Here is a 27,008-nt window from a genome sequence, read left to right on the forward strand (position 1 = left end):
TATGTATATTTTCCCATCATGCCTTGCAATCGATTTAAATGGGTGTAATTTAGATTTTTTTTGGTGGTTGGCTGTTTTTTTATAATATCCACAAAGTGCAGTGAGCAAATTGAGTTATGTGTGATGTATTTGTTGACTTTTTGAGCTGGTTGAAGTTAATATTCTGTGCCATGACTAGGGAAGGTTGTTTGGATTGGGTCATATAAATAATTAGCTGTGCAAGTGACCTTTAAAAAGTACACTCCATGGTCACTGGCCTGGGTTACTAGTGGTGACCCCAATGTAGCCCAAAAAGGTGCTAGTCAAATTGCCAGATATTTAATTTTTATATGCAAACCCGGCCATTTTGCTTGTTGAACTCATCCAGTCAGTCTCGCGGGCCAATTTGAAGATGGCGGAGGATTGTCTGGACACCATAAACATTTCATTTTCAATTGAACATTTCTACTAAAATTGAAAAAGCTTCACATGCTACTTCTGCCCAAAGATTCTCAACTTTTAGGGATTTAAAAAAATGTTTGATCCATACTTTTTTCGGTGCCAAAAATTAATATGAAGGCAATTAAATTTATAAAATATGCATTATTTAAATGTGTTTTAAATAATTGTTTGTTAGAATCTTAATTATGAAATAAATATTAAAAGTCGGCTAAATAAGTTAAAAATGGTTAAAATGAAATAAAATTGAATTTAATTTAATTGAACTATTCAATAACCAACTTGTGTATTTAATTACCTTTGTAATTGTAATTATTCATGATTAAATAACATTTAATTATCTGCTAAATAATTAAGTGGTGAAATATAATTTTAGATAATTATATAGATTTTTTTGTGTTGTTCTATGACAGATTTATATATTTGATATCATTTTCAATTATCCATCCATCCATCCATCCATCTTCTACTGCTTGTCCCTTTTGGGGTCACGGGGGTGCTCGAGCCTATCTCAGCTGCATTCGGGCGGAAGGCGGTGTACACCTTGGACAAGTCGCCATCTCATCACAGGGCCAACACTGATAGACAGACAATATTCACGCTCACATTATAATTATAAATAATTAAATACAACTCGTTAATCTACTAATTATTAAATGGTGGATAGACAGGCTCCAGCATCCCCCGCGACCCCAAAAGGAACAAGCGGTAGAAAATTAATGGATGGATGGATGGATGGATTATACTTTGAGATAATTATATCATATTTGTTGGATATAATTACCTTTAAACTTTTTTTTATTATTATTTCATTACTGATTACTGATTTATATATCTCATGGCCTTTTAAACTGTAATTATGTCATTAAAAAAGTAAATAATTAAATGGTATAATCTAACTAGATATTAAACTACTTTTTATTACTTAATGACTGATTTATATATATTATGAGCTTTTCAGTTGTAATTATACATCAATAAATATGGTAATTACCTGCTAAATAATTGGATGGTGAAATATAATTTTAGATTGTTATATCAAACTGTTTTTTTTTTTAATTATTCCATGACTGAATTACATATTTTCTTTTTCAATTACATTTATACATCATTAAAATGTAATCACCTGCCAATTAAATTGTGCAATATAACTAGATAATATTGAACCAATTGTTTATGACATTCTAAATCAGAATGAATATAATTTATTTGCTATATAGTTAAATTGTGTAATATAATTTTAGTTTATCATATTAAAGCTTTGTTTTTTTTAATGTTCCATTATATATTTATATATTTTACATTTATTTGATTGTTTCTTTGGCATTAATTTAATCATCTGCTAATTATAAAGGGTGGAATATAATTTTTTTTTACATTTTTTTTGTATGATTAATCTCTGACTGATTTATGTGACCCATTACCCTTTAAATTGTAATTGTCATTAAATACAATTTAAATATTTGCTAAATCATTAAATAGTGAAACATAACTTCAGATGATATTGAACCCATTTATTATTCTTAACTGATTTTTAAATATTTCACAGCATTTTCAACTGTAATTATACAACATTAATTATAATTGAATTACTTGCTAAATGATTAAATGAGGAAAAACTATTTTAGATAATCATACTCAAAATTTTTTAATATTATTTCATGACTGAATGATAAATGATAAATGGGTTGTACTTTTATAGCGCTTTTCTACCTTCAAGGTACTCAAAGCGCTTTGACACTACTTCCACATTTACCCATTCACACACACATTCACACACTGATGGAGGGAGCTGCCATGCAAGGCGCTAACCAGCACCCATCAGGAGCAAGGGTGAAGTGTCTTGCTCAGGACACAACGGACATGACGAGGTTGCGCCACGCCGTCCCTAACAAGACATTTTAGATTATATTTATACGTCATTGAATATAATTTGATTACCTGCTTAATAATATTATTAAACATATTGTTTATTATTATTCCACGGCTGATTTATATATTCAATGACGTGTAGTTGTAATAATATATTAAATATAATGGCCTTTGTCAATGTCCTCCAATGTCCACCAGGGGGCGGCAGAGCACCTATTTTTTTTCAAATGACCAGACAAAGTGCACGTCATTTACAAGACACTTTTTTAATTCAATAAATAAATTTACATTATAAACAAATGGTGTTTGCTGCACCGCATTTTTTTTTACATACAAATACACTTTGATCTTTTAGGCTGTTACTTTGTTCTATTATTTTCCATTTTGAATGCATTTGACACATTTTTAACACAACACAAGAGCAAGATTAAAAAAAAAAAAAAAAAGTCAAACATAAAGTGCTTTAAAATGATAAAAAAAGCGAAACAAAAACATGAGCAACTTAAAAAAAATGATCTTCTTGTTTACTGCTTGAAAATATTCTCTTTTAGGCTGCTCATGCTTTTGCAAAATATCTTTTTTTGTTGAAAAGTAATTCAATTTCACATTCACAAAAACAAAACAACCTGTAAATGCTATTCAACACAACACAACTCACACACACACACACACACACACACACACACACGATGTACAATCTCACACAATATAGAAAAGTTACAGTACAATGTACAAACACCACACTACATTACAATCATTGAGACGATGCTGTTGTTGCCACACTTCACCACAGAGGGGCAGCAGTGAGGCCAGACAAATACTTCAGTGTTAAAATAAACTGCACACACATTAAACAGCACACGAAGAGAGCAATGGAGTACACATGCGCAGTGTTGTACTTCCTCTGATAACGGCCTCTGCTCCAATAGACTCCTTGCCTCCATTGACAGGCCGAGTGTTGTGCGATACAGACGATATCAACGATACACTTTGATACTACTGTCATGTCGTGACACAGTATCATTCATAAACTACAGCTTTTGAGAGTAAACAGAAGGCAAACGGACCGATATAAATATTGACAGTAACGATACCAAGTATAGTATCAGTACACATCGTTACATTGATAGTTTTTACTCTCACAAAATCTTTTGTTTACAATCTCAGGAAATACCGATACTTCCCCTGCGACCGCTTGGTATTGGATCGATACTCAAATTTGTAGTATCTCCCAAAACCAACGTAAAGTAACAATAAATTACAAAGTATGTTTGTAATAGTTTTGAGAAAATACCCCCGGAAATGATGTAATATGTTAAAATAGGAGCCTTTTGAAATGTTTCTATCAGTGGAACCTTGATTTCTGAACATCTGTTTGCAAACTTTTTGGTGAACAAAACTTTTAGATCGCGCCAATTAAGAACGTTTGATTCATTCATTTTGTGTGCCACCAGAAGCCTTCGGGCGCTGCCATAGCTCCCTGTGCACTACGCTACACACGGAGTGCAGACATTTTGGAGAGGCGGCGCCCCCGACGTCACATCCTGTCTACGCTCCATTACTCAACCGCCACTTCTCAGTGCTTCAGCGTGTGGTTCTTTTCTCGCCGTTCACCAAGTTTTGTCTCGTTTTTTAACTCAATATGGGTCCAAAAAAAAGCCAACAAACTAGGCTGGATGGAAGGAGGGAATTGCTGTGGACTTGGACTTAGAGCGGATAGAACCCACGCACACTTCCACTTCATCTGCATTTCAGACAGCAAGGTAGAAAAAACTACTTTTTTTTGTAGCAACATGATTGATAAAGTTTTAGAGAGCACCAAGGTGACTTTTGTGTGTGCGTGTGCTTGCCGTTATTATGATAATGAATTGTTAATCCATTACATATAATATAATATATGTCCATATAACCATATAAATGTGTATATACAGTATATATACACATATGTATACATCCATATATATTTACACGTGTATATATACATATATATATATATATATATATATATATTTACACATACGTATATAGATATACATATATTTACACGTGTATATATATATATTTACACATACGTGTATATATATATATATATATATACATATATATTTACATGTGTATATATACACATGTGTATATATAGACATTTACACGTGTATATTTACACAAATGTGTATATATATACACATATGTATATATATATATACATATATATATATATATACACACACACATATATATTTACACATATGTGTATATATTTACACATGTGTGTATATATATATATATACACACGTGTGTGTATATATATATATACACATATGTGTGTGTATATATATATATATATATATATATATATATATATATATACACACACATATGTGTGTGTATATATATATATATACACACGTGTGTATATATATATATACACACGTGTGTATATATATATATATACACACATGTGTGTATATATACATATATATACACATATGTGTGTATATATATGTGTATATATATATATATATATATATATATATATATATACACACATACTGTATATAGTGCCTTCAAATTGTGCATTCTCCTAGTAAAATAGGGACTTGTGTCGAGGCTAGAACTAATTATTCATGTTCACATTGTTTCTTACAGGAAACTGCTTCACTATACAAGCCTTTCTGTTTACGAACCATGTTCAAGAACCAATTGAGTTTGTAAATGGAGGTTCCACTGTATTGTTACTGCAGGAGGCTGCGATATCGACGTTGTCGGCCATCTTTTAAAACGATACTCCGCCTGCAGGCGGGACGTGGCATCTGTAAAGCTGCTCGTTGCACAGTACTGCATATAATACAATCTTGTTGTGAACAGTTACTGGTGAAAAGTGATAGGCGGCGCCTGGCACTCTCTGCGGTTGAGTAACCACCCTCATGTTAAAGAAGCGCCGTAGTCTGTAAACCTTGGAAGTTTTTCTTGCGTCTTCTCCTGTTGTCTACATTCACGTCACAAACAACAACAACACAATGTTCTCTTCCTGCCTTAGGTGCTTTTAGTCCCGGTGGCTCCTGCACCCACAAAACACACAACAGTCAAAATCTGACTGGTCTGCGACCTGGCTCAGGCTTCTTCCCTCCCAATGAAAGTGAAAATGAAACCAAAAAGCCTGTCCTGTCACGAGTCCGTGGACAAGATTTGTCTCCAGTGATATCATCCCAGGTGGACTTCCCCTACAAACGGCGTCCTAAAGTGGCGTTGGAGCGACGGTGCAGCACAAGAGGATGGCGGCGAGGACCGAGACCAGCGACGCCGCGTCTTTGCCCCGCCTCTCCGACGCGGCGTTACTGGGGAAGGCGTCCTTCTGGAAGATGTGGTAGCGCTTGCTGTTGGAGTGCAGCATCTTCACGTCCTCCAGGGCGTAGTAGGCGGCCATGGTGAAGTTGATGTCCCCGGAGGACAGCAGGTCGAAGACGCAGGACTGGAAGTAGAGGTCCTCCACGGGAAGACGCTCCTTACACTTGGCCTTGGCGCTCTGGTAGGTGAAGCCTCTGGTCCGAGCCGCGCTCTGAGCCCTCACGTTCTTCAAGTGGATGCGCTGGTTGGCGGGACAGCCGTGCAGACACAAGTACAAGTCCTGGTTGTCGTCCTCCTCCACCGAGTTGACCACCTCCTCGGGCATGCGCACGGCGAAAGTCAGGTAGCGGCCCACCTGGCGCACCACGATGGTGGTCCCGATGTAGCGCGCCTGGATCTCCACATGCTGCCCGGGCGCTTTCTCCACCACTCGCAGGGCGTTGGCGCCGTGGCGCTCGCCGCCGTTCTTTGAGCCGTCGGCGAACGCCGCCGGGAGTTCGTCCGTCTCGGCGTGGTACATCTTCTGGTCCACGCATTCCTGGAAGTTCTTGAAGATGATTGTCAGCTGCGACAGAGGAAGAAAAAAAACACGATTAGGCAATATCAGAACCAAAAGGAGACCTCAGAGGGAGCGCCAACCATGTCTGTCCAGGCTACTAAGTACAAAATGGCTGAGTTGTACAATTGTCACACAAAACCTCACGTCTCAAGTAGCCAAATAATTAACTGGTTTTCATACACCCCAATTTAGGATTTCCAACAAAAAAATTGTCCTCGTTTTAGTATTGTCTTGGTTTTTGTACGACTCAATAAGTGGCAAAAAACCTGCAGGTTTTTTATTATTGAATATGACACCATGGGGCCAAAGAAAGTTGCGAGTGCCAGCCCTTTGATAAAGAAGGTGGGAAACACCATTGAATTCAAGAAAGAAGAAAAGTACGAAGGTGCTACGTTTGCACATCATGTTTTTCGTTGTTTCATTTTTTAAAATCTAATTAATAAAACCCGCTTTATCTTCCACTCAGCAGTTTTGTCTGCTAGTGAGGAAGGCCTCGGATGTTGGACGGATCTTACAAGGCTCACAGTAGCATTCGCTACGCCAACTAGCGCTGGGAATGTATCTGTAGCTGGCCTGTGAGTAAAGTTGGGGGATTTGATTATTAATCGATTATTTATACATTTTAAATAATTATATTGTGTATCATTTCAGTATTGTGTATTATTGTTATATAGTATACATGTATTATATGTAATTATTAATGATAAGTACAAAAGGCTCCTTCTTTGGCTGCTGAGATGCAGTATTGCGTCATTTCTGTTTTTTAAATGTGAGTATATATATATATATATATATATATATATGTACATGATATATATGTATATACATGTGTATATATATATATATGCATATATATGTGTATATACTGTATATATGTACATCAATCAATCAATCAATCAATCTTTATTTATATAGCCCTAAATCACAAGTGTCTCAAAGGGCTGCACAAGCCACAACGACATCCTCGGTACAAAGCCCACATATATATAATGTACATATATATGTATATATATATATACATACGTGTGTATATACTGTACAGTATATACTTTATATGTGTGTATATACAAAACCCAAAACCAGTGAAGTTGGCATGTTGTGTAATTCGTGAATAAAAACAGAATACAATTATTTGCAAATCATTTTTAACTTATATTCAATTGAATAGACTGTAAAGACAATATATTTAATGTTCGAACTGTGTATGTATTTTTTTTTGCAAATAATCATTAACTTAGAATTTAATGGCAGCAACACATTGCAAAAAAGTTGGCACAGGGGCATTGTTTGTGACGATCTGTCACTTCATTTCGGTTTGTTTCCATGTTTTTGTATTTACTTCCTGTCAGTGCTCTTATTTTGTTATATTTCCTGTTGGTTCCGCTGAGCACTGTTTTCTCCTCACCTGCCGGTGATTGGCAGCCGGTCCACACCTGCTGCCAATCAGCAGATGCCTATTTATGTTTTCACTCGAGCACTCCTCAGTGCTCGACGATAGACTATGTTTGGAACTGTTGTATGCAAGACTGCTACATTTCTCTGTTGTTTTATTATTAAAATCATCTTACCTGCTCATCCTCATCCTGGTTCTTGCATCTTGGGGTCACACAAACGGCAGCCATGCGAGTTCCTCACATTGTTACCACTGTGTTACATGGCCTTTCCTTTTAACAACACTCAGTAAATGTTTGGGAACTGAGGAGACCAATTTTTGAAGCTTTTCAGGTGGAATTTCCCATTCTTGCTTGATGTACAGCTTAAGTTGTTCAACAGTCCGGGGGTCTCCGTTGTCGTATTTTAGGCTTCATAATGCGCCACACATTTTCAATGGGAGACAGGTCTGGACTACAGGCAGGCCAGTCTAGTACCCGCACTCTTTTACTATGAAGCCATGCTGTTGTAACACGTGGCTTGGCATTGTCTTGCTTAAATAAGCAGGGGCGTCCATGATAACGTTGCTTGGATAACAACATATGTTGCTCCAAAACCTGTATGTACCTTTTAGCATTAATGGTGGCTTCACAGATGTGTAAGTTACCCATGCCTTGGGCACTAATACACCCCCATACCGTCACAGATGCTGGCTTTTGAACTTTGCGCCTATAACAATCCGGATGGTTCTTTTCCTTGTAGTTCCGGATCACACGACGTCGACAGTTTCCAAAAACAATTTGAAATGTGGACTCGTCAGACCACAGAACACTTTTCCACTTTGCATCAGTCCATCTTAGATGAGCTCGGGCCCAGCGAAGCCGGCGGCATTTCTGGGTGTTGTTGATAAATGGCTTTCACTTTGCATAGTAGAGTTTTAACACGCACTGACAGATGTAGCGACCAACTGTAATTACTGACAGTGGTTTTCTGACGTGTTCCTGAGCCCATGTGGCGATATCCTTCACACACTGATGTTGATTTTTGATGCAATATCATCGCTTACGTGCAGTGATTTCTCCAGATTCTCTGAACTTTTTGATGATATTATGGACCATAGATGGTGAAATCCCTAAATTCCTTGCAATATCTCGTTGACAAATGTTCTTAAACTGTTCAACAATTTGCTCACACATTTGTTCACAAAGTGGTGACCCTCGCCCCATCCTTGTATGTGAATGACTGAGCATTTCATGGAAGGTGCTTTTATGCCCAATCATGGCACCCACCTGTTCCCAATTATCCTGTTCACCTGTGGGATGTTCCAAATAAGTGTTTGATAAGCATTCCTCAACTTTCTCAGTTTTTTTTGCCACTTGTGCCAGCTTTTTTAAATCATGTTGCAGGCATCACATTCCAAATTAGCTAATATTTAAAGTTTTTCAGTTCGAACATTAAGTATCTTCTCTTTGCAGTCTATTCAATTGAATATAAGTTGAAAAGGATTTGCAAATCATTGTATTCTGTTTTTATTTACGATTTACACAACGTGTAACAATTGAAACAGTAGATGTTACTAATATTCACACTTAGAAAATACTTGTTGTTTGCCTGAGTGGCTGGACAGGATATGTTAAAAAAAAACACACAAAAAACTTGTTTTGTAGTAATAAATATGACTAGAACATTTTAGCATTATGTTTGTGTTCAATTACAGTAAGTGTGTTTAACTTTCCTGCCACACTTAATTTTCCAGAGTACGCCATTTTTACAAAGTTTTTTTTTTTTTTTTGCACATATACCGCAATAACATGTGATATTATCATACAGTGACATTTGATACCGTTAAATCCCTAATATTTACATTATTTATTTTGGGAAAACATTTTTTTTTTTAAATGGGAATTAGGATGGAAAGTGCTTGGACTTATTAGGAATGTACAAAGTGTGCCACCTACTCGACTCAAGAGTTGCGTTCCAGCGGTGGCTCGGCATGGGGGCGAGCGAGGGGTGAGGCCAAGGTAAACCCCTTCCAAAGCAAAACAGCCGTCTGAGCCACGGTAAAAATCGGGTCTCAGTGTGCAGACACAAAGACGAGCCATTCATAGCGAAAAAACCTGCCAGTGAACCCCAGAACTGTGCTCAGGGGAGTGGACTGATCCATTTATAAACCCACTGCAGCTAATTAAGACAGAGTGGTCAGCATTCTGAACACCAGATAGTGATGATACCAAGACTTGCAGAGGCCTTCATTTGTTATAGAAAATTAAGACAAATGAATGCTATTCCGTCGTAGCCACCATGACAGTTTGTAGCTCAAACGCTCTGCTGAGGCTGATCCTCTCGCAGATTGTTTGCACAGGTGCCTTTGGCTCACTGCCTGGTTTTCTCTTTGTCCACAGGCAAGCTCCTACAAAAGAAAAATCTCGGAAAATCTCATGGAATTACTTCTGCAGCTAAAAGGAGAACTAAATGCTTAATAGAGCGCCATTAAGAGACTTTGATTGCACAAAATGATTCCTCCTCAGACTGTAAACACAGAAGTGATTAGAAGAATTCTGTTATGATAAGCTGCAAAGTGGACAGTAATTGCTGGGAGAATCTCTCCCGCGTTTCTCGTGCGGCCATTAAACGGTACAGCGCCAATGGCGACCGACAGAGGGTGTAGGAAGAAAGGCGCTCACTGTTGGCTTCATGCCAAGTCAAAATGGAGCCTGGTGACAATAATTTTGATGAAGCACTTCTGGTACAATAATAATAGCCTTGAATAATCGACTATTAATCTATTCCAACACCCTATTAATTATTCATTACACCAATTCTTAATACTAACAATTAACTAATAAAGATAAAAACAATGCTCAGTATTGAGGCGTATATCATACTTTAGTCGGAGTGGCAAAATATTAGAAAGCACAAAATAAACAATGTTTTTTAGTTTGCGTTGGTGTGTGGAACTGTGCTGCATCACACGGAGGCCTGTTTTAAATATTTTGCCCTTCTCCGGTATGTAGCGAAATAAAGTAATCAACATATTTTACATCTAATTAGATTATCATATATTTGTAAAGGCAACTATTGTATTTGATTAGATTGTACAGGTGTAATGAGTGACATTATCGCATTGACACAAGTTAGGGATGTAGCAATAGACGGTAATAATGATAACCGCGGTAAAGCTCCCAAGGGTTAGTATTATCGTTTTGAATGTATTAAATAATGACCGAAAGACCGTGACTGACAGCTGTACTTTGATAAACTCACATACTGACTGACTGGCGCCAGCTTGTTAGCTTAAATGTTAACATGGAAACATTAAGAAACGACATACCCCAATTTAAACGTATATAAACACATTTCTGTCTGAGCAACTAAGATATTTAATTGTGTACATTGAACATGCAAGCTGTGTTCTCTTAGAACAGAGTGATCGTTCTATACTCAGAGGTATTTTTACGATGCGTTCAAGGACCGTTGAACAGAGTAGGACGCCACAACGCACGGCAGAAAAAATTAAATACTTGATTTAATTTGTAATGCACTTTTTACTTAAATACATCTTTAAGTGCTACAGTACAAACCAATATTTAAAGCAATAAAAGCTTAGCCATTAAAACAGATAAAATGCTAAGACTAAAACACTATCAGTAGAGCATAAGAAACACAAAACATGCAAAATTGTGGGTTTTTTAACAGTATGTCTATTTTATTAAGTTATTCAAAAAATAACTTGATCAAAAGATTACAGTGTGTGTGTAAGTACTTTTTGAGCACATTAACCATGATATGAAAGTTTCATATCATTACACCCTTAACACAAACGACTAAGACGATCCTGAAAATGTCTAATTCAAACTCAAAGACAAAAAAAATAAATACAATATTGTTTTAAATCAAGTTTTTAATAAAATTGAAATAACCCACAAAAAAGTATATTATAATTTTTAGCTGCCTTACAAAATTTACAAACCTCTTTTCCCCGAGTTGGCCACTGCACCTCTACACTCACTCGTTTGTGTGAGTGTCAAGAAGAAAAGCTCGGAGTAGCGAGTCCTATGGGATCACCTGCATATATATAACCCTAATGTATAGAGTGTTTCCCATACAAATAGATTTTAAACCATGTGTACATTAGGGCTGCAGCCATAACGACTATTTTGATAGTCAACGAGTCATTGACTATCTTAATTATTCGACCAAACAGATTATGAGGCATACACCTATTCAGTCGCTCTAATTTAGACATTGGCTTTTAGATTCAGCTTGAGATATTTTTAGGTATGCGCTAAATAACAATGAAGGCAATAAAATGACTAGTGTTCCCTTCCCACTTTGTGGTTTACCTACTATGGTCTAAGTGATTTTAAAGTACCTTTGAGTACCCATTTAAGTTTGCATGTTAAAATTAAGCAGGCTTTGGAGTGTATGAGGTCTTTTAAGAGAATAGCAAATGTTTATGTGTGCATGAAAACTGTGAAGAGGGCATATAATAGTCACAAAAATCATAAAATAGCCTAAAATAGGGGGTGGCGGTTTGGAACGTAACCTCTGCGATAATCGAGGGAACACTGTACTTTAGTCAGAAATATTTGTTAACGAATTGTGCTGCTACAAATTAATAACTTGAAAAATATCAAGCTTTCATCCATTTAAAAGCAAGGACAGGCAGATTCCTACAAAAACTATGTATCAATTTTTATGTAAACAAGAGACGGTTCAAATAGCAGCGATAAAAACAAACGACAAAACACCAAAGCTATGGCGCTTCCTAAGAAAGATGTGTTTAGAAACTTGCACAAATGTACATAGAATCATTTTAGCTGGCAAACTTTATGAAAATTATAGTTAAAGCTATTTTTCATACAATTCACTAGTTAGCTAGCTATCGGATACCACATCCTCCAGATTCAAATGCTTCCTTATCACAGACGTACTGCCATAAAAAAATTGCCAGGTATTCGCCAGTTATTCAGTTCAGTTTCCCCTTTTTAGGGTGAAAGGTTCCAATACTTTCTATATTTTCGGTGTCATTGTTTTGCTTGCCTGTCACTGGTCGCACCGACTCGCGCATGTTCGTCCTTAAAAACACATGTGATGACGTAAACGTCATTGATTGTGAACATTTGTCGGTAACAAATTGTGTTATTGATTTTTGTCCACAATGTCGACTAATCAAAGCACCGCTAGTGTACACTTCAAGGTCCACAATTAAAATTGATGAGTCCATCTGATGACTTTGTGTTCTCTGACCAGAACCCCAGTGTGGTCAATAATTCCATACGTCAGTTTCAGGAGCCAATTATGCAAATTTAGCAACCCAATGCCACAGATAAATGGCAGTCCAGTGGAAAACACCCGTAGTACCCCGCCAGGTAATTTATGCATGGTGGCGATAATCATTAATAACTGGTGAATGAGTCATGTTTATGTAGCGTGTATGTGCACAAATATTGTAAACTAAAAGAAGCTGACCTTGCTTGTTGCAGTCGCTGAAGAGCCTGGCACCACGGGGGTGTTGGTCACCTGCACCGACAGGTATTTGTTGTGAATAAGTGGCCAGGCTCCCTCCACCTTACATGTCTGGAACTCATCCCCGAAGGTCCGCAGGTGAGGGTCGCCAAAGAAGCCGCAGTGGGTGAAGTTCGGTGCGGCCGCGTTGCGTAGAAGACTACGCTCGTAGTGACACACCTCGGGCCCGTCTGAGCGCTCCTGGCTGTCGGGCGGCGGGGGCGCAGGGGGCAGAGGGGTGCGGGCGCGGGGTTGCGACGTGGGTCCCTCCTTGGAGCAGTTGTGCTGGCTCATGAGATCCTCGATGCCATGCTGGGCCGAGTGGTACGCCAAGTCGCCTCTGCACGTACGAGCGGTGCGTCGCACGCAGCTGCTGTACGCACGCAGCGCCGTGCAAAACTCTTCCTCGGGCCCGGTGTTGGCGGTGGAGGCCCAAAATTCCGAGTTGCACTTGAGGATCTTGCACTGCAGACTCACTGTGATGAAAGAACAAGGTGAAAACAGTGATTTATCTAAATATGTGCCATTGATAAGAACAAGAATACACACAGAGTTACAGTTATAGTTATCACACTTAGTACGTTTACATTTAAAGGGGAACTGCACTTTTTCGGGGGGGAAAGTGCAGTTATGTAAGACAAGAACACCTACGTTTTCCTTTTTTATGCACTCTAACTCGTAAATAAACGCAAACAAAAGTCAGCTAACATTGGAGGTAATGGCTCTATTCCGCCCGTAACGTGCTTTAAAAAAGATCGGAAACCTCCATCCACATTGTATATAGTTCTGTATTTTACAGACTATAAGGCGCGCTTAAAATCCTTTCATTTTCTCAAAAATCGACAATACGCCTCATAACCCGGTGCGCCTAATGTACGGAATAATTCTGGTTGTGCTTACCGACCTCTAAGCAATTGTATTTGGTACATGGTGTAATGATAAGTGTGACTAGTAGATGGCAGTCACACATAAGAGATACTTGTAGACTGCAATATGACGCCAGTAAACAACACCAAAACTTTAAATGTTCCATTGAAAACAAAGAACATTACACACAGCACTCAAAAATCTCTCAACATTTTGTGGTACGACTTTAAAGCCGCAACGCTTGATGGATTGTCGGCCCGTTACGGCTACCGTAGTCAGCGATACAAGAATTACTATGGTGTGTGTATAAGGACCACAAAATGGCACCCATTAGCAGACATATTATCTGGCGTTTTGTTTCACAATACTGCGATGAGGTGGCGACTTGTCCAGGGTGTATCCCGCCTTCCGCCCGATTGTAGCTGAGATAGGCTCCAGCGCCCCCCGCGACCCCAAAGGGAATAAGCAGTAGAAAATGGATGGATGTTTCACAATATTATGCAAAACCAACTTTTCTAACCTTCAGGTACCTGCTGATGTGTATTTGAGAGCTACATAAGTCCTGAAAATGTGCGCACGTCCACCACTGTAGTCCGATTCCGTAGTCGATAAGCTTCTTCTTTTTCACTATCTTCTTGTTATGGGACATTCACCCTCTGCTGTTGCCATTTCTAATATAATGTAGCGTAAAGTTCTAACTTATATCTCGTTATGGTAGAGCTAAAAACTACCAGTGTAATGGGTTTACATAATTCACCCACGGAACTTTAGTTATTAGAGAGATCCGGTAGGACGTTTTTTCAAGGGAAACATTTCCAACGTTGTTGCACTAGTGAGCCACGGATGAGGAGATGCTGCTCCGTTGATGATTTAAGTAAAGTCTGAATGTCATTAAAACAGTTAGCTCCATCTTTTGACGCTTCTTCCTCTCCCATCCTTGCACGCTACACCGCTACAACAAAGATGACAGGGAGAAGACGCTGTTGAAGGTGAGCCACGTAAATAAGACCGCCTACAAAACGGCGCATCCTGATGCGACTGTCAGAAAGCGACTTGAAGATGGTCTGTAAATCATCATCTATGCAACATTTTGACCAAAGAACCACCATTACATATTATGTAGACCACAAGGAAATGTTTTACATTTAGAAAAAAAATCATAATATGACCCCTTTATTGCGCTTTATAATCCGATGCGACTTTTACATGAAAAAAGACCTGAATAGACCCGCTCATCGGCAGTGCGCCTTTTAATCCGGTGCACCCTGTGGTCCAGAAAATACGGTACATGCTGTAAGTTAATATGTAATATAGTAACAGACACATTCATAACAACATGTGATATTTATGTATTTTGCTCATTTTAAGCATACGGCGACGTAATTTTTTAAAAACGCATCACAACTTTTCCCTTCAACAAAACAAACACTAAGCATCATGTCGCGGTATTGCTGAGTGCTGGACAATAAATACAAACTATGGACATAAAAAAAAAAAAAACTACAATATCTGCTCTCACTGACATACCGACTGATTGGATGTTCATATCTTCCCGTTTAGATGAAGAATTAATCATAATCCTCACTAAGGGTTAAAAAACAGTTTCCATAAACGAGCGTCTTTTCGTGTTTTCCTCATCATCTCCGGGTATAAATTGGATGTCAAAGTTGACCAACTTTTCGGTGTATGGCCACACCCTTCCAGTATCCAGTTGAGAGGAATGATTTAGAGACTAGAAATAACTTTTACCAGCTTAGAGGCGATGCAGCAGCAGCAGCTCACTGGCTAAATATGTCAATATATATAATAATAATAATAGCATAAGCTAGTTAGCTCTCTGTGATCACGGCGCCGCTGAAAATAGTTTGTCTGCGTTAGTGCTTATAATAACAATATCACTAATACTTGGTTAATATTTTGGTCAAGAGATGGATGTTTTTAGAGGTCTTTTTGGGAGGAAACATTTACTCATATTAGCTGCATTGTTAGCCACCTCGTACTTGCCATATGTTACAAGTTAGAATCCTTAAAAAAATAAAAAACAGTGTTCTTGTCTTACTTAGGGATTGTGAATGATAGGCAAAAGTGCAGTTCCCCTTTAAAAATGTTTTTATAAATAAATAAATGGGTTATACTTGTATAGCGCTTTTCTACCTTGAAGGTACTCAAAGCGCTTTGACAGTATTTCCACATTCACCCATTCACACACTGATGGCAGGAGCTGCCATGCAAGGAGCTAACCAGCAGCCATCAGGAGCAAAGGGTGAAGTGTCTTGCCCAAGGACACAACGGACGTGACTAGGATGGTAAAAGGTGGGGATTGAACCCCAGTAACCAGCAACCCTCCGATTGCTGGCACGGCCACTCTACCAACTTCGCCACGCCGTCCGTTTACAATGGAATGACAGTTAACGGTGAAATATTAAACAGGTAAAGGTTCCAGATCGTGATAGTTTGACCCTGGAACAGATCATTTCGATTATTTCCAGTAAGAAACTTTACTTGCCTTTCAACACCTAGTTAAATCAATAAAGTGACAACAAACTTGGCGCCATTTGGGGATCTAATCTATACGTTTAGCTAAAATAAACACTAATCGACTGTACTTTGTCGCCTCTCACTGTTAAAGCCACATCCGGCCAACTCTTGACATGAAATGCTCTTCAAACACACGGCCTGTTGCGACACCATGTTTGACTAGTGATGCTTTTTTATTTGAAAGGCCTCTAAGTGGTTTCACTCACAGGGTGTGGAGAACGGGTGCATAACAACAATATTACTAACAGCAGTAAAAAAAAAAAAATATAATTTGTATACACTATTCCCTGACTACAAGACACAACATTGTCTCTGCACCTGTCCCTTTCAACACATGGCAATAATAACACAATCTCAGTCGGACTATCGGCACGTTATCACCTTGTTGTTGGACGCTAAGTGACTTAAGAGGGGGACTGATAAGGGTTTCGGCAAACATTCCCAGTAAGTAGAAAGAAGGGGCTGTCATTGTTTTGCTATGTTGAAGCCTACATGCATCCAGGAGCACTATTATTAAAATATGTAATGTTTTATAGGGCAAGGCTGCGCTCCCCCAAGTATCAAATTCCCTCAGCACACATTTTTCAAATTAGTTTTAGAGACAGCAATAAAAAGAAAAGCTCAACATTCAGCAGTCTTCTTTTCAGTGGGGGGAAAAAGCATGAACTTTCCATGAGCTACTGTTAAAAACCCCATGCAAGCACGCCCCCATCCCCCTAACAAAACAAAGCTGCAAAAACATCTTATGGTGGTCTTTTAGGTTATTAAATCTTACAAAAAAAGTATAATTTAAGACTAAAACAATTACATTACAGAGAAATCTCACTTTTAAAGCAGCACTTCGCCTCCAAGCTGTAATCATTTATCGCCATTAAGCGCTACTAATTGCTACGGAAATGCATAAATAGTTAGCATTAGCCGTGTTTTACGACACTTGATTTGCAACACTTTTGGTGGCGGCAACTATCGCCTGTTCAAAACGCCAACGACGAGTCTTTTGTTAAAACTAATGTCTGTTTTGAGTTGAAAGTTTGAATTTATATATTTCCCCTAATTAAGAGTATTACACGTCTTACCTGAAGGAAAGAGTGAGAGAAAGACGGCGAGGACTCTGCACACGTCAAGCGCCGAGGGTCTGCCTCTTTCCCCCATAACCATCCATCCAGCTCGGGGTCGCCCTTCACTCCTCTGCCTGGTTAGGGAACCACAGAGCGGGGAAGTGTTAGAGCCGAAGAGTCCGCGGTGAGAAAACACAGCAAAGTAGTCCAGTAAACATCTCTCATCACTGCTGTGGGTAAGTGTTTAACTTTCTAATAAAGTCAGCCACGCACACTGGTGAAAGCGAGCAGGTAATTTATTTCCTTGACGGGCGGAGGGAGTGTGGAGAAGCCGCGAGTGTGTGTGTGCAAGCCGGGGGTGGGAGAAGAGGAGACACGCCGAGCCAATCACTGCAGCCTGCATAGACCCCCCTCCTCCATAAAGACCCTCCATACGGTTCAAATTACATCTCAATGCGCAGACTTGTTCCACGAAGACCCATCGAGGCTTTAGTGAGCTGTTACCCTTTGCTAAAAAAAACCCCAAAACATTAAAGATGACAACATTTTCACTTTCAGCCTTAATGCAGCAGAACTGTATACATGTGAACATGCCATTAGTAAGACTATTTTTTTAGGCAAAACTTTAAAACATCCATCCATCCATCCATTTTCTACCGCTTGTCCCTTTTGGGGTTGCGGGGGGTGCTGGAGCCTATCTCAGCTGAATTTGGGCGGAAGGTGGTGTACACCCTGGACAAGTCACCACCTCATTGCAGGGCCAACACAGATAGACAGACAACATTCACACTCACGTTCACACACTAGGGCAGTGGTTCTTAACTTGGGTTCGATCGAACCCTAGGTGAGTCGGCCTCAGGGGTTCGGCGGAGGTCAAGACACACCCGACTCATCGTGTAAATAAAAACTTCTCCCCATTGACAAATTATGGATACCCCCAGTCTTTGCGAGCAATCCTTTTCGAGGGTGCTGGACATAAAAACGAAGAAAAGGAACAGACCTTGCTGTGAAAATAACATGAGAGTGGCACTTGCCATGGTGAAGCCACGCATATCTAAACTGGTCTCTCAAAGGCAACAGCAGAAGTCACACTGATTTGCAGGTGTGTAATTTGTTCTGAGTTCATGCTCTGTCTTGGTTTTGTTCTTTGAACAAGGTGATGTTCATGCACGGTTCATTTTCTGCACCAGTAAAAAAAAAAAACATATACATTTGTATTGGATTTGAAAGAAGAAGAAAAAACATTTTATTTTTCATTGAAGAAGGGTTCGGTGAATGCACATATGAAACTGGTGGGGTTCGGTACCTCCAACAAGGTTAAGAACCACTGCACAAGGGCCATTTTATTGTTGCCAATCAACCTATCCCCAAGTGCATGTCTTTGGAGGTGGGAGGATGCCGGAGTACTCGGAAGGGAACCCACTTAGCTGCAAACTCCACACAGAAAGATCCCGAGCCCAGGATTGAACTCAGGACTACTCAGGACCTTCGTATTGTAAAACAATAGTATCTTATTCAACATGATATTGTGAAGTAATTGTTAAAAATGGCAAACATCAGCATCTAGAGCAGGGGTGTCAAACTAATTTTAGATGGGGGGCCACATGGAGAAAAATCTACTCCCAAGTGGGCCGGACTGGTAAAATCACATCACGATAACTTAAAAATAAAGACAACTTCAGATTGTTTTTTTTGTTTAAAAATAGAACAAGCACATTCTGAAAATGTACACATCACAATGTTGTTGTTGTTTTTCTACACTTACATGTTGCGGTTAATAGTATTCTATCATTATTTGCTGTTATTTATACTTTCTGAATAAATTATGTGATAATGTTCATCAGTCAACTCATTGGTGTTAATTTTCAATCTATAACGATAAAAAAAATATTTTAAAATCAAGTTACAGGATATTATTCATGTAGTTTGCTCATTTTCTTCAACTGGTGCACTAACATCATGTGGTTTATTTTATTTTTACATATATTTGTAGCATAATCTACAAAGATACAAAGAACTGCTATTGCGACATTTAGTGGACACATTTAGAACAGCAGTTTCTTTCATTCAAAAAGTTCGCAAACTCATCCCGCAGGCCGGATAAAACCTGCTCGCGGGCCGTATGTACGCTTGACACCCCTGATCTAGAGCAACTGTGTCAAATACATTTTAATTGAGAACCACATTGTAGTTATGGCTGCCCTCAGAGGGTCGCTTGTTACAGTGAATATATCCATCCATCCATTCATTTTCTACCACTTGTCCCTTTTGGGGTCGCGGGGGGTGCTGGAGCCTATCTCAGCTGCATTCGGGCGGAAGGCGGGGTACACCCTGGACAAGTCGCCACCTCATCGCAGGGCCAACACAGATAGACAGACAACATTCCCACTCACATTCACACACTAGGTACAATTTTTGTGTTGCCAATCAACCTATCCCCAGGTGCATGTCTTTGAAATATATTTGAATATAAATGTATTAAAGATTTGCCTTATAATATTACATAATTGCCTACGCACTTAATTATTATTTGGACTGTCAAAGTTAACTCAATAATAATAATAACACGTCAACTATAAATTCCTTTTAACGTCGCTAATTTTATTTGCGTGTACAAATGTTATGTTCAGTTACTCTTGTGCCACTAGCTTGAAAATGGTGAACAAAAATGCACAAAGAAAAGGGGACATCATAGAAAAGTCTATAATAATAGTGCTACGCGTCACATCCGGTTAACACATAACAACATGAAAAAGTCCTACATTACGATCATGCATTGTCAAATATGTTTTGTAATGTAATCTGTGATACTTCTGCCCGAATAAATGTTTTCTGGCAGGTGGACATCAAGGATATATTCTTTTATAACCTGTTGTGATTGATAGTCCTCAATTACAGAATGTTTAGCAGGCTGAATATAACGTTTTATTAATAGAGAGGATAAAACATTGTCATGCAGAGATACAGTATGAATTAACTTGTTATTGAATTAACTTGTTCAACATGTAGTGTGCAGAATATCAGAAGCATTTATTCACATAGAAATATCACAATTGACATTACAAAACATCTTTGACAATCAAACCGTGATTGTAGCAATCCACACTTTGTGTTATTAATGTGTGAAATTGGTATCTAAACATGGAAATGTAGATCTTCCTATGAATGCAAGCGCTCCTACAGCAGGAATACAAATTCCTACAAAATACAAAAAAGACACCAATATTTTTTTTCTTTTTATTGTCATTAAAAACGTATTTATTATTAAAAGCGTACTTTTTGTGTTGAGCTGTTTTAAAAAAAAAAAAAAAAAAAAAAAAAAAAAAAGCATCACATTTTTAAAAAACATTTAAAGCAAACTAATTGTCCAGTATTGGTAATAAAAACTTGAAAATGATCTGTTTAAGGTAGTTATTAATGACAAAAAATTATATTGATCTGCGATTAATCGCAATTAATTTTGAATAACTGAACAAAATGCGTTACTCGTGATTGAATATTTTAATCGTTTGACAGCCCTAATTATTATATATAGTTTTTCAGGTACAATGTAAAAAACAACTAGATATTACGTTAAAAGCTGACAGCTCAGTCGCCAGAATTTTACCGTAAAATTTAGTGTTTTTTTTTTACAGCATATTACTGTTAATGGAAAAAACAGTAGCCAGTTAAAAATATTAAAATAGGCAACTGAGCTGCCAATTTTTTACTGTAAAATCTATTGTTGTTTTTACAGTGTATAATTTGATAGATAACCTGCTTTGAAATCAACACATTGACAAAAATGTTTGGAATTTATGATAATATATATATAATGTGTTGCATTGTTGTTTTTATTCTGTTAAAATGGAAATAATGATTTCATTTAGCAAGAAAAGATAAAATACTTAATTGACGCGTATTTCCTGGCTTTCAAGGGCCAAATCTGGTCCCTTAAGTTTGATACATGTTATCAAGAGTAATGAAAATGAAAAGAAAAAGCAATATGGGCTGATTTGACAGGGCTGCACAACTGGTAAAAAATAGCAATCTCGATTCATACAAACATCAGATTTTTTCATTTTTTAAAATCCCAATTTTTTCAACTTATTTTACTTCTTTGCATAGATGTATTGCATATTAAGCAAGTATAATTTTGACTTGGTGGATTATTTTACACTAATTTTTTATTAATTAAAAAAATAAATAAATCCCAATGCCATTCTAAGATAATTGAAAGTTTCTTTAAAACAGAACGCGACTCGGGATGTAATAATAGAACAATTTCCTTATCACGGTTATCATTTTAACCACGGTATTGTGGAATGTGCTATAAAAAAAAGTACGCACACTAATATCTTTTAAACAATTGAAATAAATAGACACACAATATATTTTCTTGGCAGAGGAAACATTAAACATTATTCTGGCAAGGAGCTATATTGTTTTTATTTGTTAGTTTAAATATGTTTATCTCCTTCCATTTTATCTTGTAAACATTTCGAATATTAAAAAAAAAAGCAAATTGGGTGATCACTTTGCTTTATTTCCTGTTTATGTGACGTCACACGAGTTCACTTCCTATTGAAGACACCTCAGACAGTTTTATCTCGACAATGTCGAGTACAGATCGATCACTTTGTGACAGCCCAGCCTTTATGTTCAACGTGAATATCTCAGTTGTTTTTACAAGTTTAGATTGTGGTATGGCAGACGTTAATGTATCTTGTTTTCATGTTAGCATTTAAACTAGCTAGGAAGCTAATACTAGTCGGTCCATAATTTTATCAATGAGTGGTTATCAATCACGTTTTTTTTGATAATTTTAATTTTATATGGTAATACCATCCGTTGGCAGTTTTTCTGTGATTATCAATATTACCGTTTATCATTACATCCCTAAACACGACAATAATAATGATACAAAAAACAAAAACCGAGTTGTTTTTATAAAATAGAAGCACTTAGCTGCAAATACTAATCGATTAAATCAATGAATTTAATTAGAAAAAAAACGTTGTTTTATATTCTGTTGCTTTGATTAATAGTTTAATGCAGGGATGTCAAACTCGTTTTCACTGAGAGCCATAATGCAGTTATGGTGGCTCTTGGAGGGCTGCTTGTAACAGTGAGTATACTGTATATCAGGGGTCACCAACCGCGGGCACCAGTGTAGCCCGTAAGGACCAGAAGAGTAGCCCGCTGGCCTGTTCTAAAAATAGCTCAAATAGCAGCACTTACCAGTGAGCTGCCTCTATTTTTTAAATTGTATTTATTTACTAGCAAGCTGGTCTTGGTCTTCACTAACTGACAAAGAAACAGATAACAGATTTGGTGTCCAGTTCAAAGTGTGACATGATTTATTTAAAAATTTGAGAGTTGATATTTGTATTTTACATGAGTTGTTATTTGTACAAACATGGTGCAAAGTAATTCATGATTTGTTAAAAAATGTTAGTGGCTAGCTAGTTAAAATGGGATATTGTGATTTCACAAGACTGTCTTAGAAGTGATCATTTGAAAATGTTCAATTTGAAAAATGTGCACTTAGAGAAAATATAAAAATAAAGTGTTGCATATTGATATTTATCTGTTTCTATATATATTTATTGTGAGAAATCATTAAGATGATCAGTGTTTCCACAAAGATAAATATAATTAATTATTAATAATAACATAGAGTTAAAGGTAAATTGAGCAAATTGGCTATTTCTGGCAATTTATTTAAGTGTGTATCAAACTGGTAGTCCTTCGCATTAATCAGTAACCAAGAAGTAGCTCTTGGTTTCAAAAAGGTTGGTGACCCCTGCTGTATATGAATGTAAATGTATAAATACCTCATATTTATCATATTTGTGGTATCATCGGTCCGATATCGGCAAAAAAGTATCAGATGAGATACATGCAGACATAAGCGCTGATATAAGCGGCCCTGCAGCACATTTAATTATGCAAGATTGCACATGAGCTTAACTTAATGAATTATTTGTCGCCAAAAAAAATTTGAAGATGGCATAAATTTGTCATATTGTTAATAATAAATTAGTGTTTTTCATACCTACAATTGTTCTCTGTTTGACTCATTTCTCTTGATCAAACCTTTTCGAACATTTAACACACACAAAAAAGTACTTTGATTTGTGTTGAAATTGTATCGGATTAATATTGGTATCCTCGAATACTCAAGGCTCCACTATCGGTATCGAAGTGAAGTTGTACCAGGATACTCTTAGTTTAGTTTTTTTTTTTTAAATTAATTAACACATTTTTAAAATACAACTGTTTGGAAATACTTTGTTGCATGATCAAATAATAATAAAGTTTAGAAGATATGCAATTGGATAGAAATCTTTTTGTTGTTGTAAACATTTAAATTATTGAATTATTTCCAGGCTTTCAGGACCAAGTAAAATAATGTGGCGGGTTAAATCTGGCACCCGGGCTTTGAGTTTGACACCTGCGGGTTTAATGAGTTTAATAAATACAAATTGATCAAATCCTGACTGCATGGAGTGCCCGGAACTTAAAATGTGTGGACATAGTTTCCGCATGGCCACTATAATAGACCGCACATGAGCGCAGTGTTGTGTGGCTGCCATGATCTCTGGGGCGGCAAACAGCGGCAAGTGCAAAAGAAAAAGTGAAATTTCAATGTTGATATGTATTTATTAAGAAAAAAATAATGAATTTTATGGCAGGCGGAAAAATCGTTTATTTCAACAATTTTTCCTAAAACACATATTGAGGCTGTAAAGTGTGTTTTATACAGTTATGCAATCAACCAAACAAACTAATCAAAATAGTACTTGATTACTAAAATAATCGATAGCTGCAGCCCTATCGTAGCTCTGAACTTGGTGTGTGCAGATGAAAAAAAATCCTCAATTTGGAACAAATAAAGCATAGACATTTTTGGCAGAATCGTGCAGCCTTAGCTTTTGATGTATTTTTTCAATATAAAACAAATATATAGTTCGAGTGCATTGATTAGCAACAAACAGGGAACAAAAAAATACTTCACATCAAATACTTATAGTAAACTATTTAAGTATTTACATAAACCTTTGCTTTAGTAGTAAAGAAAATATATTAATTACGGTATTATTATTTTCTTTGTATCTTTTTTGACAAAATACACACTTCACTGCACTGGTGTTAAAACAAAAATTAAATACCAATATTTTGGCATTGTTTTAATCATGACCATAGAAGAATACTGGAAGTAAAGACAAGCAGCATCACCAAAACTAATACCCTTAATGTGTTAAAAAACGGGCCGAAAGACAAATAGTTGGATACAACTTTGGATTGTCAGTGAAGAAAATGTGCAGAATAATTAAAACCAATCTTCTCAATGCTCTTCATTGCTTCTTGTACGATATTATTATATTATTAGATAATACAACATTGGAGTGGTATTAAAAACAGACCAAACCAGTAGAACTACTCTTAATACTTTGTTTCAAATATTTATAGATTACAGATGGATATATAGACAGTCTGTCAGCTTTTCCCTACATAATAGTAATCATATGTTGTACAATTGGGTATATAATGGGCAGATAAATCACAGTAATCAATTATTTAGCTATAATTCAAACCTAAGGACTTTAGTTACTCGTCTGACTAAATGTTACCACAATTGAGGACACGTTCAAGTAAAACCTGTCAATTATGCGTGTGTGTGTGTTGTAAAAAGTAAAAACTGTCAATTATGTGTGTTGTAAATGGACTCACCAGGACACATTCCTATAGTGCAATAGTCAAAGCATCCCAAACAAGACATATGAAGGGCATGGATGGGAGTCCTCAAAAGGAATTGGAACAAAATTTAATGTGTGGTTTAAAGGGAATTTGATACATCATGTGCACCGACACTCAAGATTCAGCCACTTTTAATGTAAGTTGTACAAACGTCATGTCAGTTGTTAAACACAAAGCGAGGAATGCTTTTGTAACGTCTGTCCCGCTCATGTATGATGGATTTGAGAGGGTCGACAATGAGGTCGGATCAGTGCCGTATATATACACACACGTTTGCAACAAGGGTGGGCGCCTTAGCACAGTGATTTCCAGCAATTATTTTTGACACTTTGTTCGCGGCTTTTAGCTGCAACACTGTGTACGAAGTATAGAGATGCAGGAAAAATTGACGGTGCATTGTTTGAAATTGTCAAAATGAGTAGAAAAACATACATTTAAATGAATTATACCAGTAAATGTAGACAGCTCATACAAGTCTGTGGTGTTTATAATAAAGGATAGCAAACACAACTTCAAGTTTATAGTTGTTACATTTATCTGTGGTATAGCCCCTATAACCGCACATCGATTTGCTGTTTTATATGACTATATGAGTGATTGGCAGACAAACTACCCAAAGGCCGGTATGTTCACAAATGTCAAGACATACAGTACGTAACGAGCTAAAATGACAGTTATTGCTTCTAAGACCGGCACCAGTTTGACATATGTGCACGTTTCATAGACAAACTGACTGCACTCATTGTAAATGCTCATTTATGTTGTGTCGATCAGTAAAAATGACAAAACCTGCACTAATCTTGTCACAATCTGCAATTGCACCTTTCAAGCCAAACTGATTTATAGACACGTACCTTACCTGCAGTTATCTCTTTCTTCTAATATATGTGCATTAACCTGCATTGCCCCGCTGTGCCTGCAGTGTCAGTCAGACCAATAATCCAACCCCCTTAGTTCCAACAGATGGCGCTTGTAAAATAAAGTCAAACCATGACACAAAAACGCACATGGCGGTAAAGGACAGCCAAACCTGTCATTAGATTTCAGCCTTATGGACAGCTCGGTTATTGCTAATTGCAGCTGTCATACTGTTAAGCCCACAAGCAGGAGGAGGTGTGTGTGTGTGTGCGTGTGTGTGTGTGTGTGTGTGTGTGTGTGTGTGTGTGTGTGTGTGTGTGTGTGTGTTTGTATGTACAGTTCCCTGCACCCCTGATTGGGTTTAGATGTAATGACAAATAAAATGTTGTTCTACAGGTATGCATACTGCAACGTATTCAAAAAGAAATCCATGCATAAACTGCCAAAGGGGGAAAAAAAACACAAACCTTTGCGATTGCATGGAGTCCTGCGGAAACCGGCGCACGCTCTTAAACATAAACGGACGTCTGTGTAATCCAAAAGAACAAGTCTCCCACCAGCGTGCACATCACGACCACCGGTGAGCTCTGCGTGGAAATCCTACCACAAAAGTAGTGCTTTCTCCGAGTTGAGGCTCATCCAGAGGCACGCAAATCACTTCTGCCGTTCGCGTTCGACTATCAGTCCATCCGTAAAGACACATTATTGGGGGGGCGGGGGTCTTAAAGTCTCCAAAGTGGCCACATCTGTGCGTTTAATCCAAAGTGTCAGAAGAAGCTCAGCTAGAGGAGAGAGAGAGAGAGAGAGAGAGAGAGGGGCTGCGTGGCGCGATCTGCTGCGTGGATGTTGTG

The 27,008-nt window shown here is 37.6% G+C and overlaps 1 protein-coding gene across 2 annotated transcripts; it reads right to left on the reverse strand.

Annotated features, from left to right (window-relative positions):
* Positions 1 to 4,864: 4,864 nt before the first annotated feature.
* Positions 4,865 to 27,008, reverse strand: rgma (repulsive guidance molecule BMP co-receptor a). 2 transcript variants are annotated; one of them, XM_061925043.2, is made up of 4 exons: positions 26,625 to 27,008; positions 17,575 to 17,690; positions 13,058 to 13,569; positions 4,865 to 6,220 (listed from the first exon to the last, which is right to left on the reverse strand). In XM_061925043.2, the coding sequence occupies exons 1-4, from the start codon at positions 26,672 to 26,674 to the stop codon at positions 5,546 to 5,548; spliced, it is 1,353 nt and encodes a 450-aa protein (XP_061781027.2). In that variant the 5' UTR covers positions 26,675 to 27,008; the 3' UTR covers positions 4,865 to 5,545. The 2 variants fall into 2 exon arrangements, with proteins under 2 accessions (XP_061781027.2, XP_061781028.1); XM_061925044.2 differs by lacking the exon at positions 26,625 to 27,008 and adding an exon at positions 26,154 to 26,256.

Source organism: Nerophis lumbriciformis, linkage group LG29 (genome assembly GCF_033978685.3).
Source record: "Nerophis lumbriciformis linkage group LG29, RoL_Nlum_v2.1, whole genome shotgun sequence".
NCBI classification, from domain to species: Eukaryota; Metazoa; Chordata; class Actinopteri; order Syngnathiformes; family Syngnathidae; genus Nerophis; species Nerophis lumbriciformis.

Excerpts from the sequence above, each read along its gene's own strand:
- rgma (XM_061925043.2), bottom strand. The coding sequence starts at position 26,674 with ATGTTTAAGAGCGTGCGCCGGTTTCCGCAGGACTCCATGCAATCGCAA. Across the intron at positions 13,570-17,574 it reads TCTCTCACTCTTTCCTTCAG|TGAGTCTGCAGTGCAAGATC; the intron begins GTAAGACGTGTA and ends CTTTCATCACAG. Across the intron at positions 6,221-13,057 it reads CAGCGACTGCAACAAGCAAG|CTGACAATCATCTTCAAGAA; the intron begins GTCAGCTTCTTT and ends CCTCTGTCGCAG.